Source organism: Phocoena phocoena, chromosome 9 (assembly GCF_963924675.1).
Source record: "Phocoena phocoena chromosome 9, mPhoPho1.1, whole genome shotgun sequence".
NCBI lineage: Eukaryota > Metazoa > Chordata > Mammalia > Artiodactyla > Phocoenidae > Phocoena > Phocoena phocoena.
In genome coordinates, this window is record NC_089227.1 from 105,998,178 (window position 1) to 106,015,612 (window position 17,435).

Genomic DNA, 17,435 nt, shown 5'->3' on the forward strand with positions numbered 1-17,435 from the left:
GTCTTCCCCACACTTTTCAAAGTGCAGTTCTGGTTTAAAGGCATTGCCTCATTCTTTCTGAGAATTATCAACTACCTCACACAGCCGAGATGCCTGAAACTAGAGGAGCACCACTTAACGACTGCTGAGATCTCCGCTACCTGCTCCATCACCTCCACTCACTCAGTTTCCTTCCAAGTATGGACCTCTTAATGTTCTAAAAACACTCCATTTGTTATATCACTGATTTTATATGAAGACCGGCTAACATTTGAACTATATTTTAGCAAAAGGAAATAAGATATGTGGTGTGTGGGAGGAAAATAAAAGTGGAGTTGGTGTTGCCAAGAGAACCTCCAGATGGAGCCTGAGGCCACCACGTCTCAGCCAGACGGGATCTGAGCTCTGACCACTCACTGTCCTGACGAGGCGTCCAGAAGGTCTGCACAGTGTTCCAGAAACTCAGATACATATCAGACCCCACCCCCTGAACAACTTGTGACAGCCTGTCCCTTAAGGACAATATTTCCTTTTGCATCAGAGCCAATCCTAACTCTTGCCAGACAATTTTAACAACCTGTGGCTTTTGCCTTTACAAGCCCCGACTCCTTCTCTTCCCTGGAACCCTCTCAGCTTTACCTGAGTCTGTGTTTCTCGAATTGCAATTCCTGAGACCCCAAATAATGCTCTCTGTTCTCTACAGATTATTTTTTGACAGGTGATCAAAACCCTGTTAAAATAAGCTGGATATCACCCATTTTACTTAAGGCTAGTGATGTTTAAGACAGATTTAATCCTAAAAACTAGAACCTTTTCCCAGATAGAAGCGTCGACCTCCATCCTTGAACCCTGACCACCAGCCATACAACGTCTGTCATTAACTCCCAGAGACCTAGCACAGGCCTAGGAGGGTCCAGGAGCAGGGGAAAAACAGGTGCCGTTCAGAGAGCACCTCCCACATGCCATGTAGGCTCCATCAGCCTCCATGTAGATGCACAGAGAGGTTAAGCAATTTGTCCAAGGTCACACAGCTGCTAAGAGACTGACCCAGGATTTGAACCTGTCCTCACGCTCCTGAACAAATGACAGTGTCTCTTAACACAGCACCCACTGTGAGGCCCAGATGTGGGTGCTTCTGAGTGGGAGGGGAAGGCCAGGGTGCCTCTGTATTTTCAAAGCATTTGCATATTGCTGCTTAGTAAATAACAGTTGAGTTGCATTCTTTTTTTTTGCGGTACGCGGTCCTCTCACTGTTGCGGCCTCTCCCGTTGCGGAGCACAGGCTCCAGACGCGCAGGCTCAGCGGCCATGGCTCACGGGCCCAGCCGCTCCGCGTCACGTGGGATCTTCCCAGACCAGGGCACGAACCCATGTCCCCTGCATCGGCAGGCGGACTCCCAACCACCGCGCCACCAGGGAAGCCCCTGAACTGCATTCTTATCCATGGTCAGTACTGTCTCCTCATATGAGCAATGCAGAGTATTTAAATACAAATGTCAACGTCAGCATCATATTTCATGCTGGCATTTCCCCAGGGAGTGTGGTTGGCTCGGCACAGAGGAGGGCTTGGAGCTAGTGGTTTCTGCCCTCCTCTGATGGGCCGAGACAGCTTACATGGATGATTTCCTGTCTCACGTTTTTGGCAGGATCGCTCATTTCTGCCACTTACCTGAAGAGGCAAAGAATTATGCTTCCGGTTGTAAGGGAAATCAGAGAGACACTGTAGCCCAGGGTGTAAATGGCCTTCACCAGAATATAAAACGTGATCTGAAAGAGAGGAAAGTGCATCTGTAAGCTACTGGTGGCCGGCATTGGACAACGGGCCGGGTTCCTGATCCCCCCGTGCGTTCCCTTCAGGTCGGGCTATGGGCTGCTGACGCTGGAACACACGAGGCAGCCTTGTCTTGGAGTTCCACTTCCATCCTGAGCCCAAAACGGCACTCTAAACACCAACCTGTTCCCCTATAATTCATTGTGAACAACCTGGGATGGTTTCCATAAAGCAAACCTGCATGGAGGGAGCCGCCTGGGGAAGCAAAGGAAGCAAGGACGTGGGGACCACATTCGGAGGAGGCCTCGAGGCGCCGCCCCGAAGCAGCAGGTTGGATGCGCTCAGCCTTCCGGGTGGGAGAGAGGAAAACCACTGAGCCCGTCTTAACCTCCAGGAGCGAGCAGCCCGCTGAGGTGGGCGCTGGCCCAGCCCTGCGGTCTTCCCCGAGGCCACCCTGCCAGCTCCCGCTAGAACCAAGCGGGTCTGGACCAGGAAGGCACCGCCCTACGTAGGGGCTGCCGCCTGCCTCCCGCAGGGTGCGTTCTTCCTCCCCCAGTGAATTCCTGGTGTGATCTGTGTCTTAAGGCAGTGAAGACGGCGGAGCCAAGTGTGAAGAAACAGCAAATCCTGCCTCGAGCGACCCCGTCTGAGGCCTCGCAGGTCGGCGTGTGGGATTTGTCGCTTCGTGGCTTCCAGCCTGCGGGGGAGAAAGCAGAGGGCGAGCTGGGCTTCTGAACCGTCCTTGGAAACCCTGATTTCAGGTTCTGTCCCTCTCCTGTTCGCCTCCTGACGCAGGATTACAGGCAGGACTGGGGTGTTCGGGGCAGCTGCCACCGCGTCACCTGTGGCAACAGTTCAGGTTAAACAGTTGCAAAATGAAATATTTCAAACCCACTGAAAGCACAGAAAACAACGTGATGACCGCACACGCACCTGCAGACAGACGCCAGAACCTAACCGGCAATTGAGTAAAACTGCGGGGGGCCCACTGCCGACCCGAGGCTCGACCCCGCCCCCCGTGAGCCTTTACACCTTCACGCGTGTGTCTGCGCCGCTTCCGCCTGTTTTTAGCTGCCCGCCCTTTAGTATTGCTTTACATTGTCTTTGCTGGGCTTCCCCATATTTACCTTTTTTTCTTACATTTTTCTTGATTCTCAGTTCTTCCTTCTGGTTTCTTCTTTCCCCTGAAGCACACTCCCTACGCACGTTTAGTGGGGGTCTGCTGGTTGTGGACCCATCGGGTTTTGTTTCTCTTTCAATTCCGAGCAGCAGCTCAGCGGGTGGCTTCTGGGTACGGACGAGGCCCCCACTTGGGAGGCGGCTGCGTCCGCGCAGTCTGTCTTTAAGATTCTCCGCAATTTGGTGTGTTCTAGTTTCATCACAGTGGCCTGGCTGTGCATTTTCTTTTATTCACGGTGCTTGCGGTGGTCAGGGTCTCCGTTTCTCCTGCTGAGACTGTGATCAGATTGATGCTGGGCCACCACCTGGTGCCCAGAAACTGCTCTATTTCCCACCCCCTCGTCCCTCTGCTGCATCCGGGCAGTTTCTTTGGATCTACCTTCCCTGTTCCAGAATTCTCTTTTCATCTGTATCTGATTTGCTGTTTGATATACCTACTTGATTTTCATTTTTTTAAATTAAGGTTGATTTACAATGTTGTGTTAGTTTCAGGTGTACAGCAAAGTGATTCAGTTATATATGTGTGTGTGTACACACACACACACACACGTATATTTTCTTTTTCAGATTCTTTCCCATTATAGGTTATTATAAGATACGGCATATAGTTCCCTGTGCTACACAGTAGGATGTTGTTTATCTATTTTACATATAGCAGTGTGCATATCTTAGTCCCAAACTCCTAATTTATCCCTCCCCCACTTTGCCCTTTGGTAACCATAAGTTTGTTTCCTATGTCTGTGAGTCTGTTTCTGTTTTGTAAATAAGTTCATCTGTATCATATTTTATATTCCACATATAAGTGATATCATACGATATTTGTCTTTCTCTGTCTGATTTACTTCACTTAGTATGAGAATCTCTAGGTCCATCCATGTTGCTGCAAATTATTTCATTCTTTTTATGGCTGAGTAATATTCCATTGTATATATATGTACCACATCTTCTTGATCCATTCATCTGTCGATGGACATTTAGGTTGCTTCCATGTCCTGGCTATTGTAAACAGTGCTGCTATGAACATAGGGGTGCATGTATCTTTTCAAATTATAGTTTTCTTTGGATATATGCCCAGGAGTGGGATTGCTGGATTGTATGGTAATTCTATTTTTAGTTTTTTAAGGACCCTCCATACTGTTTACCATAGTGGCTGTATCAATTTACATTCCTACCAACAGCGTAGGAGGGCTCCCTTTTCTCCACACCTTCTCTAGCATTTATTATTTGTAGATTTTTTTTTAATGATGACCATTCTGACCAGTGTGAGGTGATACCTCATTGTAGTTTTGATTTGCATTTCTTTGATAATTAGCAATGCTGAGCATATTTTCATACGCCTATTGGCCATCTGTATGTCTTCTTTGGAGAAATGTCTATTTAGGTCTTCTGCCCGTTTTTTTTTTTTAATTAATTAATTAATTAATTTTTGGCTATGTTGGGTCTTCATTGCTGCGCGTGGGCTTCCTCTAGTTGTGGCGAGCAGGGGCTACTCTTTGTTGTGATGCACGGGCTTCTCATTGTGGTGGCTTCTCTTGTTGTGGAGCATGGGCTCTAGGCACGTGGGCTTCAGTAGCTGTGGCACAGGGGCTCAGTAGTTGTGGCTCAAGAACTCTAGAGCATAGGCTCAGTAGTTGTGGCACACGGGCTTAGTTACTCTGCGGCATGGGGGATCTTCCCGGACCAGGGCTCGAACCCATTTCCCCTGCATTGGCAGGTGGATTCTTAACCACTGTGCCACCAGGGAAGTCCCTGCCCATTTTTTGATTGGGTTGTTTGGAGTTTTTTTGTTGTTATTGAGTTGTATGAGCTGTTAGTATATTTTAGAAAGTAAGCCTTTGCTGGGTGCTTTTTTTGCAAATATTTGCTCCCATTCCGTAGGTTGTCTCTTCATTTTGTTTACGGTTTCCTTTGCTGTGCAAAAGTTTATAAACTTGATTAGGTCCCACTCGTTTATCTTTGCTTTTATTTCTATTGCCTTGGGAGACTGACCTAAGAAAACACTGCTTTGATTTATGTGACAGAATGTTTTGCCTATGTTCTCTTCTAGGAGGTTTATGGTGTCCCGTCTTATATTTAAGTCTTTAAGCTATTTTGAGTTTATTTTTATGTATGGTGTGAGGGAGTGTTCTAACTTCATTGATTTACATGCAGCTGTCCAGCTTTCCCAACACTACTTGCTGAAGAGACTGTCTTTTCTCCGTTGTATATTCTTGCCTCCTTTACCGAAGATTAATTGACTGTAGGTGTGTGGGTTTATTTTTGTGCTCTCTGTTCTGTTTCATTGATCCATGTGTCTGTTTTTGTGCCAATACAATGCTGTTTTGATTACTGTAGCTTTGTAGCATCATCTGAAGTCTGGGAGGGTTATGCCTCCCCTTTGTTCTTTTTCCTCAAGATTGCTTTGGCAATTCTGGGTCTTTTATGCTTCCATATAATTTTTAGGGTTACTTGTTCTAGTTCTATGAAAAATGTCATGGGAAATTTGATAGGGATGGCATTAAATCTGTAGATTGCTTTGGGTAATATGCCATTTCAACAATAATAATTCTTCCAATGCAAGAGTATGGGATAGCTTTCCATTTTTAAAATCATCTGTAATTTCCTTTATCAATGTTTTATAGTTTTCAGCATTTAAGTCTTTTAACTCCTTGGTCAGGCTTATTTCTCAGTATTTTTTTCTTTTTGATGCAATTTTTAAAGGGATCTTTTTTTTTACTTTCCCTTTCCGATATTTCATTGTTACTGTAAAGAAATGCAACAGATTTCTGTATGTTTTAATTTTCTTTTTTTTTTTTAAGGTCTATTTTTTCCCCCCAGATCAGGTCCTTTTTAGAGTATCTCATTTTTGGTTATTTTCAATTTCCTCTTTTTTTAAAAAATAAATTTATTTATTTTGTTTATTTTTATTTTTGGCTGTGTTGGGTCTTTGTCACTGTGCACAGGTTTTCTCTAGTTGCGGCGAGCAGGGGTTACTCTTCGTTGCGGTGCCTGGGCTTCTCATTGCAGTGGCTTCTCTTGTTGCAGAGCACAGGCTCTAGGTGTGTGGGCTTCAGCAGTTGTGGCTTGCAAGCTCAGCAGTTATGGCTCATGAGCTCTAGAGCCCAGGCTCAGTAGTTGTGGTGCACGGGCTTAGTTGCTCCACGGCATGTGGGACCTTCCTGGACCAGAGCTTGAACCCGTGTCCCCTGCATTGGCAGGCAGATTCTTAACCACTGCTCCACCAGGGAAGCCCTAACAAAACATTTTAAACGCACTTATTTGTATTCTTTGCCAGATGAATCCATCGTCTCCAGTTTCGAGGATGTAATTTCACTGTTTGTCATCTGCTGACTGGTTCTTTGTGTAGTTTGTACATTTAGGTGTGAGCTCATCTTTGGGGTTGATCTATGGGAATTTGGGAGGCCTGGGCAAGGATTTTCTTCCAGAAGAACCCGTGTTTGCATCTGCCAGGCTCCCCAATGCTACCAGTTCATGAACGCTCTACCTGGATGTCTCAGCTCAGAGTTTCCATACTGGGCAGCATAACAAGAAAACCCAACTTGGAGGAAGGCACACCTGTCGTGACAGATTCTCAGGAAAGCCTGGTAGATGGGAAGGAAGACACCTCAGCAGGGGAGCTGGCAAAGCAAACAAGTTAATCATGACCAGGAAAAGCCTGAGCCCATCAGCAGTGAACCAGGTGCAACTAAAATAATAAGAGAGCATTTTTGTTTGTTTTATAAAATTGGTGATAACTGAAAAAATATGAAACTGCTGGTGAAGGTATTAGCTAAATGGGCATCACATCTGTTCCTAGTGGAAAGGTGCACTGGCACATTTTTTGGAAAGCCATTTGACAGTATAATTAAAAAGATGAAAAATATCCTTGTCTTACTTCACATCCTTTAACCAGGAATTTGAGATTTGTGCACAGGTTTGTTTATTGATTAAAATAACAAGATATTAGACAAAACCTAATTTGTGAACAATTGAGTAAATTCAGCATATTCATAAAATAGAATATCACACTGTCCTTAAAAACCTTGTTTTCGAAGGATACTGACTGATTTAAGAAAGTGTTCATGATATATTTTATAAAACAAAACAAGCAGAGTGTACATTAAGTACAATGGTAATTTTGAAGTAAATACATAAAAACGGGGAAGAGACGGGGGTGGTGTGCTGCTCATGTGTTCCTCTTGGAAGGTCCCCCCTTTCCTGTTCACACTCGTGCAGGTATGACCAGAGGGGCAGAAACGGGAACCAGTTACGCACGCACCACACGAGAACAGTCCGCTGTTCACGGGTTTGTAGCAGGGCCTTCAGTCTTCAGTTCCTAGTAAAATTACTATCAAGTCCCTAAGGGAGAAAATACCTATTTTCTTTACCACCTGTAACATCCATAATCTGCACCACAAACTTCACAAAACAGAACTAAAGGCGCAAGTCCTTGGGGGAAACGCAGTGAGTCCAGGGCTCACTCTCCCCTCGTAACTTCTTTGAGATTAGAATGTGCTGCTCCCTGTCAGGGTGGGGAACTTATTTAAATGTTCCATTGTGATAATTTTTTGATACACAAAAGATTTATTCCAAACGTCTGGTGAATTTAATATTCATTTTTGACACTATCAGGATGATAGAATGACATCCTCCCAACACTCATTCTTATGAGCTTTATGAGTTTATAGAAGTCTTAGGACTAGACATCTATAAGGGCTTGTTTTCCTTAAGCCAACAAAAGGTGCTCAAAGAACATGTAGGACACTCTGCAGTTTTTAACTCTTTTCTTTGTAAGTATTTTGGGCATCCACTATGCTTGAGGTCCATGAAAAGGAACCTGCCATCTCCTTTCTTATCCTGAATAAATTCACTTTTATATTTAAGGTTGTATTCTTTTTCTTACAGAAAGTCCTCATACTGTTTAAGCGTGAGGCCCACAGGACGATTCCTGGGCTTGTGGCCTCACTCAGTGTGGAGAGCAGAAGACAACCGGGGTCGGGGGCACTTGCCCCCGAAGATGATTAAATGACAGGTGTCCACGAACACCGGTCCGCACTGGTGGGCCTGAGAATGTCGCCAGTGGGACGCCCGAGGGGCAGCCGGGGGACACATTTCCAGGGCTTCGGCATGAGCCCCCCACTGACACCGGATGCACACGTACCAGGATTCCTGTCACCGCAAGGTTTTACCAGGGAAGATGTTCTCAAACAGTCTCACGTTACAATCGCAAGTTTGAGACTGGATTTACTTGTAAAAAAGTAGTTGAATATGTGTCACCATCATCACATGATCCGGCAGCGAGGAAAACAGGTCAGGAATGCTCCCCTTTCTCAATGCTTCTGAGGGGCCTGCGGTGGGCAAACACAGGACCCGCCACTCTGAGCCTTCCGTTGGGGGTCCTGCCTGGGAGGAGATGGCGGCCCTTCCCCACTGGCTGTCACCCAGGGCGGCTTCCTAGTCCCCAGCAAGTGTGTGGGACCGGGTGACGTGCAAGTCGTCTTCCAGCTCTAACTTTCCATAATCATACATCGCCCTGGAGCTACACGCATAGCCCTCCTCAAGGAACACTGCAGGCCGGCCAGTGTTTCCAAACACTGAGTCATAACTAGGTGACTGAAGCCTTCCCTTGCCTGGGCCAGGCCTGGTTTATGTCTGCTGTCCCGGAGTGACTATTAATAGCTCCCCTTTTTCTCTTGAGAGGCCAGGTTTGGCTGACCTTTTACACGATGACCCTATTTATAACTCAGTAGTGGGCCATGCAATCAATTTCCTAGGTAACAACCAACATTTAAAGAAGGTAGCACAGAAAATGTGGCTTTGTGAAATGTTTGTGTTGGGTCACAGTGTGAAATGCATTTCTAACTGTGGATTTTAATTAAAAAAAGTTGAAAGCCCCTTGGCTAGACCAGAGGTTCCTGATTCAGGAAACTTTCTGATTAGAACCTTGCCTGGCCCGACGCCTCACTCTTCGGCTGACGTGAAACCCCCTGACGTGTTCTCTTCTGAACCTGCTGATGCCACGTGCATCACTGTCTGGGAAACAGTGGCTCCTCCCAGACCTTTTAGTAACGATTAACCTTCGCACGAAGGGCCGAGGGAATGCGAGTGAAACCACCATTGCTACCCAGCATCTGTCTAAGGACGGGTCGCCCTGGAACAGAAGGCACAGCCCCTGTCTCCAGGGTATGTAGGTCTTGTTGGGTAAATAAGACCAACACAGACCCTGAAAAACGCTGACCCGCGTCTCTTACTCTGAACTCAGAGCGAGTGGCTGGGGCATGAGCAGGGGCACCTAGTAGCTGAAGGGCAGCATGGATGGGCGGGTGGCCCGGAGGAGACGTGCCAAGGGCTGGGGACCTGGGCAGCATCGCTGGCCGGTGCGGCAGGGTCGTCTGGGCTCTCCGTGGAGACGTTAGTCACGGGTGACGCTCACTCTGCTTCTGCCCGGCTCCCTGGCTTCCCAGGGCAGCACCTCAGCTCTGATTCCTCGGCCAGGTCTTTGGGCTCCTCCGAGAAGGCGCTGCAGGGGCCCACACACGCCATGTCCCGTGCGGCAGCAGGCAGAGGGCCGAGCGGGCAGCGTCTGCTTCACTCAGAAGAGCACGCCGAGTGGAGCGGCCAGCCCGGGGCCTTTTCTCGTGGCGGCTTTGGAGCAGGGCTGCGCAAGAACCTCGGATCCCCTGGACCAGCAGCCTTCGCCGGGGCCAAGGGACAGCCTCTGTCTTGGGTGCAAGGAGGTGCCTGTTCTCACCTGAAAAATGGAAGGCTGAGGCTTCTTTGTTTTCAAGCAGATGTTTTAGAGACCAGCAGAAATGACAGCCTGTTTTCATGGGAATGTGGTCCAAAGCGCACACAGGTCATCCAAGCTACTCCCCAGACTCAGGCACCATCTCAGATTCAGGATGAGTGAGGCTCGCTGTCACATTTGCAACAATGCTATGAGTTGAATTTTTCTGCCTGAAAGTCGTTGGCAAATATCTTTTAAGACCCGCTTATTCTGCTTAGGAGACTGTAATGATAACCCAATAGTGCTGGGTGCTTTGCAATTTGCAAAATATATCACGAAAGTTAATCCATTCACTTCTCCCAACGGCCTGTGAAGCAGCAGATGGAGTCTTTTTGCCACGTTCCCCTTATGCAGATGGGGGACCTGCGTCTGGGGGTGACAGGTCAGTTTAAGAACACGAGGCCACCAAGGTGCAGGGCTGAGAGTCCACCCGTACCCCAGTGTCCCCTCCCTCAGAGGGCGCCCTCCCTGGGGAACGTTGCTTGTCTGTTTCAGCTTTCTTCCTTTAAGAGGAATTGGTCGGTTCTGCGTGTAAGCAGCGTGGACGTCACCACTACATCCTAACAATGAGTAGAACTCTGAAAGGACTGGAACATCACCCACCTCCTTGGGTCCACAGGACGAACAGCTGCCCCAGGACAGTGGGGGGACAGGCGGCAGCAGGAGCTGGGGGTTCCCAGAGCAGAGTCATGAGACTGACTGTTAAGCTGCGGGAGTGAAGACACTGGTGTGGCTGAAAGGACAGAATAGAGCCGAGAAACAGACTCACGTAGTCACTGGTCTCTGACAGAGAAGCAAAGGTAATACAATGGGGCAAAGACAGTCTCTTCAACACATGTTGCTGGAACAACTGGATCCACATGCAAAAAATGAACCTAGACACAGACCTTACACGTTTACAAAAATTAACTCAAAATGGGTCATAGACCTAAATGTAAAGTGCAAAACTATGAAACTCCTAGAAGATAACATAGGAGAAAACCTAGATGACCTTGAGTTGATGATGCTTTTTAAAATACAGCACTGAAGGCACCACCATTCATGAAAGAAATCACTGATAAGGTGGACTTCAATAAAATTTAAAAATTCTGCCCTGTGAAAGAAATGCAGAGGATGAGAAGACAAGCCACAGACTGGGAGAAAATATCTGCAGAAGTTACATCTGATAAGGATTGTTATTCAAAACATACAAAGAGGGATTCCCCGGTGGCGCAGTGGTTGAGAGTCCGCCTGCCGATGCAGGGGACATGGGTTCGTGCCCCGGTCTGGGAAGATCCCACGTGCCGCGGAGCAGCTGGGCCCGTGAGCCATGGCCGCTGAGCCTGCGCCTCCGGAGCCTGTGCTCCGCAACGGGAAAGGCCACAACAGTGAGAGGCCCGTGTACCGCAAAAAAACCACAAAAAACCCCAAAACATACAAAGAACTCTTAATACTCAACAATAAGAAAACAAACAACCCAATTTAAAATGGGCCAAAAACCTTAACAGGCACCTCGCCACAGAACAGACCGGATGGCAAGCAGGCAAATGAAAAGGTGCTCCACACCAAAGCACAGACCGTGGTATCATCAAGCTGGTCTAACGCAACCAAGAGTAAAACCCACAGCGAACAGGGGCGTGAGGACTCTGGGGCTTGTGGTCTAAATTCTATTCACTGATGAGACTGTGCATTAGTTTCCCTCAACCATAAAAGGATGATGAAAACCAGCGCATTACCTCATGGACTTGTCGGGGGATTAAACGAGATAATCCATGTAAAGAGCTTGTAAACACTCTTAGTAAATGCCCCTACGTGACTCATGTGACTGGGTTTGATTTTACAATGAAAACCATTTTTATGACGAAAGAGGTCTTCAAGGTTATTCAGCCCAACGACCCGAGTCCTGAGTCAAGCCTCCTTTGTACACAGTCGGCTTCGCAGAGGACCTGGGGTCCCCCGCCCCTACGCTCAGCGTGTTTCCCGCCGCCCGCGCGGCCCTGACCAGCGCTGCGGTGGAGGGTGAGGGGACGGGTGGACGCAAGGACAGGCGGACGGGCGGGGCTCCTGCTGACGGCGGCGCCCCCTTCAGTCTGTGGGCGGTCAGAGGCACTGCAGGAACCCAAAGGGGAGACGCAAGCACGCTGGCTTCGCGCTGGGGCCTCCTCCAGTCCCGCTGCAGCCCTCAGGGCCGTCTGAGGAAGCGGACCGACCCCAGGGGGTCGCTGGGCTCTCAGGTCAGAGGGCACTGGACAGCAGTGCCCCGGGCGGAAGCGACCAGGCACCCGGCACAGCCAGTCTGGGTGGCACACAGGTGACATTGCTCTCCTTGTCCCCGAGATCACCTCTCTCCTGAGGACGAGCGGAGATGTCGGGAAGGTGTCTGATGCTTCGTGGAGGGGCAGGAGAGGGGGGCGTCCGGGTGCTCATGGTGACTGACGCCCACTCGCCACAGGGCTGATCTCCCATGGAAGCTGCACTGCTGTGTAGCTGGGAGCAGGGCACCGGCGGTGACATCTCAGAGGAGGTGGCGCTGGGGATGCGGGGCTGGAGCTGTCGGCACAGTCGCCAGGGCTGTGTGACCGGCTGGCAAAGAGCCCCTCTTTTCAGTCGCTACGGGGAGCACTCCTTTGCTGGTGTGAACGTGTTAGAGGAAAATGGATTTTCTTTTAAAAACCCAAATACGATGTTTCTGAGGCAAAGAAACATCCAGATATTCTGCAGCAGTTTCTCCCACTGAGACCTATTTACAGCACAGAGTTTATGATAAAGAAAAGGCGACCGACAGAGAGATTGGGAGCCTTTGTTTTGCTACCAAGCGTCCTCACCTTTGGCAGATAACCCGCATCTGATTCTAGGAACATCAGACAAACCCCTCCGAGAGCCTGTGACGTCTGTGAGGTCGAGGCCGATGTTCTCCAAACACGACACATGAAAGACAGAGCAAGGCTGAGGGGTGGGGAGAGGCTGGGTCACGTGCGCCAGTGCCGCCTGTGCTGGCAGACATGCCCTGAGAGCCGTCCTGGGACCCAGACGGCGGGTTAGATGACAGCTGTGTAACACTAGAAAGCTCCCAGGTCTGCTACCGGTGCTGAGGCTACGTCACAGCACACGCCCCTTTAGGAAGGACGGCCTCGCCGTTCACGAGCGGAGGAGGCGCATGTGTGCAGCGCGGGCGCCATGTCCGCGTTCACGCCCGCCGCGCACCCGCGCGCTGATCGCGGAGGCTGCAGGGCGCCCCAGCAAGTCGGCGCCCCTGCACCAACCCGGCTACTACATCGCTTCAAAACAGGTTTCCGGAAACGCACGACAGAGGGAAATTTCCTCGCTGTCCTGTCAGGGTCCCTGGTGGGAAGCAAATGTCACTGAGAAATGATTTGTCAAACAGCATAAATTTAAGTGATTTGGGGGGGGGCTAAAATTTGATTTTATTTGAACACAAGAGTTAAGTATTTGCTGATTTTTGAGAAAGTAGAAAATATAGGCAAACTGTTAAAGGGAACCTGCAGTAACGAGGCCACTGTCCTTCATCAGCACATTTCCTGGCTTGCGGCCTCTCCAGGCCCATGTCCAGCCACTCGAATTCCCCAAATGACACCCATGTGACAGGTAGTGTCAACTTGACAATTGGTAGGTGAACCTTTCCAAAACTCTGTCTTCTTTTTTCTAGGTCTTTAACAGAGATTGCGAGTACCCAGTAAAGCAAATATTGCTAATTGCCATATTTTCTTCAATTATCTCTTCGGACCACAGACTTTTAGTCCTGAACTTGTACGTCACGTGGAGAAACTGACCGGATCGCCCAGTGAATGTCCTGGTTGCCCCCAACCTGCCCCAGAAACGGTGCCTTCCCTCCCGTCCCCACCTCAAGCGCCTGGCTGGGACGGCCGGTGCGCCCAGCTTCGCCGACTGCCAGCTGCCTGGGCCCCAAATGTCTGTTTCCCCCAGGCAAGGCTGTCACGTACAAGCCCAATGAAGAGGGGGTCATCAGGGAGATCGGACCCTCCCTCAGAGACCTGTTCCTGGCTGAGACCGGCCTGGTGCCCCCAGCGCTGTGCCGGGGCCCCAGCCCCGAGTCCTGCCTGATGCCCCAGCACTGTGGACACGGCTGGCCTCCTTGGTTGTCTTACAGAAACGGCCTGGTGTCCGCAGTGGGGTGGGCTCCTGGCTCGGCCCCTCACCCCTGCAAGGCTGGGGCTGCCTGCCTCGCAGGCACCCCGCATCTCCTTCCCCGAAGGCGGGTTGTTTCTCTGTACTTCCCTGGACACCTGCATTGCTTCCTACGCGCTCCCGAGCTGCTTCTCCATTATTCGACCCCAATTTCTGTGCCCTCCTCTCCTTTCTTGTAGGAGAACCTCCCGGAGCCAGGCACCTACCCCGCTTCTGCAGATGTCCTGGCTAACCTCCTCTCCCTCGCCCTGGTTCTCCTTTGGCCTTGGAAAGACTCACTTCTCTATCGGGCAAGTGTTAAGCATGACGCTTACAGGTTCAGGTGAAACTGGCTAGTAATCGCGTCTGTCTCGCGAATGTTCTGATCACGCTTCTGCCGGCGGTCAGATCTCTGCCTGGACCGTCAGCGGGCGGCGTGGTATGTAGTGCTGGTTACAGCTGCCGCCCAGTCCCGCTGGCACCGCTTCCCCCGTCCTGAACCCCCAGGTCCTGCCCTGCCTGCCTCGCTGCCGCTGACCCAACCCGCCCCTGTCTTCAGTCACTGTGGGGAGCGCTCCTTTGTTGGTGCGGACGGGTCAGAGGAAAATGGATTTTCGCCATCGTTCGACGAGTTGTCCACGCGGGAGTGTGGCCCTCACGTGCCCCTGAAAGCCGCGGCGAAGCTCCTTCCCGCCCTTTGATGCAGAATGAAGCGAAGCCACCGCCCTTGGTGCTTGTTCGGAAGCGGAACGCAATCGGCCACCGTAACGGAAGCGAGTGTGAGGCCCTCCTGCACCTCCAGGTGCTCCAGTCCTGGCCTCCACCTCCCACAGGCTGCTCAGCATGTCTCCGCCCGACCGTCCTCTGACATGGGTACATCAGGGGTCCTGCAGGGCCTGGGAGTGAGAGCTCGAGGGTGCCTGACATGGAAGGACTGAGCACGCCAGGGATGGGGACCCTTGGGGGGGTGACGTTAGCGGTCAGTGGCAAAGAGTTACTGCAACGGTCTGAAAGCTGAGAAGAGACTGCAAGACTATTTTTAGGAAAGTATGGCAGAACGTGGAAGAGATGTGTCCACTCGGAGCACGGGAATATGGCAGAACGTGGAGGAGATGTGTGCACTCGGAGCACGGGAAGGCTGAAATGCCAAACAGTTCTCTTGGCTAAATTTAGCAGAAGTGCTCTTTATTTAAGAACTATAGTAGCAAATATATAATGCAGGAGACGTATGGACCGCTTTGCTTGGTGTGTCCACCCAGCACAGGGTGCCTGCGTGTCACTGACGCTGCTGTTCTTTGGCAGGGCGGCGTGGCAGCAGGCCGGGCGCAGAATCTTATGTGGTGACTGAGTCGCGGGTGGTGGCCATGGAGTGGGGACAGCCCTGGGGTCCTTCTAGATTCATCTGGGAGACTCCCAATAACAGGGAAAAGGAGACCACCCTGGGCCCACGAGACTTGTCATGGGTGCTCATTTCTAGCGCTTTTCATGTTTTGCCAACTCTCAGCATCCCTGGGAGATCAGAGAGACGGGAACACTGGGCAGCGGGTGGCACACTGAGGCAGGGAGGCTGGCCAGGGAGTGCTCTGACCAGAAGCCTCCAGACAGCCGTCGGTGGAGGAAGGAGGTCAGGATACCAGGGTCCACCCGACGGGCCGCAGTAGGAGCCACCGGGTCAGGAGAGTCCCCGGGTCTGGGGCATGATGGGTCGGGGGGCCTGGGGGGGGCAGGTGACCAGGCAGACGGCACCAGGTGGAACGACCGCCCGCCTGAGGCTGAGACCTTGATGCCAGGAAAGCCTCTTTGGCTCGGGAGACCCGTAGGCTCCCATGATAAGGGTGGGGGCAGCGAGAGGGGCTCGTGGTCTCCGGCTGCCCTGCTCTCCCCGCAGGCTTCAGCAGGCTGGGACAAGGCAAAAGGGGGAGAGGAGCTGCCGGTGTGGCCCCCGTGGGTCTGGGGTTGGCAGGGGGTCCTGAAAGCCTCTTAATGGGATTAAACCCTTTATCCAAGGATTGAAAGAAAAAAGGCCTAAGACAAAGATGCACACACCTGAGGCAGGTTTTGCTGGGAGAGCGACACAGACTGGGGAGACATTGCTTTATGGAAAGCGGGATGTGGTGACGGGGCGCCCCGAGCCGAGCCTGGCTGGCGTCAGGGTTTCACTGCACCAGGACACGCAGGCCTGGACCACCGCCACCCCCCCTCCATGACTCTGCGGGCTCCCATGGTCCAAACGAGGAGCAGCTTCGCAATCACGGCTCCCGCGTCGTCCAAGGGGTCCTCTGGGGTCTTCAAACTCGTTTTTCCTTCACGGGACTCCCATTCCCAACTGCTTTGTCTCTCAGTTCCCTCACTGTATGTGGCTTTTGTGGAAGCTAATTTTTTCCCTTGAATTTAATTAATTTTGAAACCAACAAAGGTTGCACACACAGCGCCCAGGGCAGAGTTTGGCTGCACGAGCACCGGAAATCCAATTAAAATCGTAAAACTGGGAAGAAAGAGAGTGGCTGATGAGATGAAGAGTGACGTGGAAGCAGGAGGCCCCGTGGATCGAGGGGCCGCTCCCTCCCTCCCCCCGGGGAAGACCGTCCCCGCCTCACTCTGGGCTGCGGTTTTCATCTTCCAAGTGACTCCTTAAACAACCGAGAATTCGAAGCGTGAGAGCAGTGGAAGCTGCAATCAGGAAGAACATTTTTCATTTTGGTCTTGTGCCATTATTCTCTTCACCTTCGCATGTTAAAATATCTTGAGTTTCTAATCCATTGGCAGAGAATATGCATTCATGATAACTGCAGAATCTCTGAAATGTTTAATTGAGAAGAAAAATAGCTCTTGGCACTGGACAGAAAAGCATTAGGAGATCACAGGTGCTCTGTCCTCGTGGGCTCTGAGCTGACATGGTTCCCACGACGATGTCCTTTACAACCACCTTGGGCTCTCTGTAACCCAAGGCCAGAGTCGGAACGTTGCGGTTCCGGGAAATGTTTACTTGTGGAACAAGTACAGGCTCTGAATAAATGCTGCTGGCGAGGCCTCAGGACGCTGTGTTCTTCACCCTGACGTGTGTCCTGAGGCCTCGGAGTTACGAACGCTGGGCTGGCTGCCGAGGTAGAAGGGAGACGTGGGTGATGGAAGGCGGCTGCTGAGGCCCCACCCCATCCACCCCTACAGAAGTCTGAACACTCTCCAGCTGCTGCCCCCGTCCTGCAGGGCCACCTGGGAGGCAGGTGGGACGTGACAGGGTCCCGGCCACCATGGGGCTGTCATCACCCCTGGTCAGAGTTCAGGGTCTTCAGAACAGGGCCTGGGACGCTTTTCTCTACGGAAACAGCCCTGAAACTAGGGTTAAATTCTACACGAGTTAAGGTCTTATTCTTAGACACCAATAGGACGGCTTCCTGGTTTGGACACATTTAAGTAGCTGAACAGCAGTTTGCTACGAGTCTGGAAACTGAGATCCCCTCACTGTCCAATGAAAACGTGCTTGGACCCTGATTCCACGAGTGGCCTCTGACCTGGCTGTGCACCCGGCCACCGGCAAGCACGTGGGCAGTGGCATTTACCCCCATCCTCCAGGGAGTGGGGTGGGGGTGGGGAACGGCTGATGGCGGGAGAGGCT

At 51.0% G+C, this 17,435-nt stretch overlaps 1 protein-coding gene across 2 annotated transcripts in view; it reads right to left on the reverse strand.

The window, feature by feature from the left end:
• Positions 1-17,435, reverse strand: part of VIPR2 (vasoactive intestinal peptide receptor 2) — a 68,271-nt gene that overhangs the window by 20,554 nt on the left and 30,282 nt on the right. Inside the window, exon 5 of one of the 2 annotated variants that reach the window (XM_065883450.1) lies at positions 1,648-1,745. The exons of the other annotated variant lie outside the window; for it this stretch is intronic. Within the exon in view, the coding sequence (XP_065739522.1) occupies positions 1,648-1,745 (98 nt within the window). The remainder of the gene's footprint in view (positions 1-1,647; positions 1,746-17,435) is intronic. 2 annotated transcript variants of the gene reach the window in all.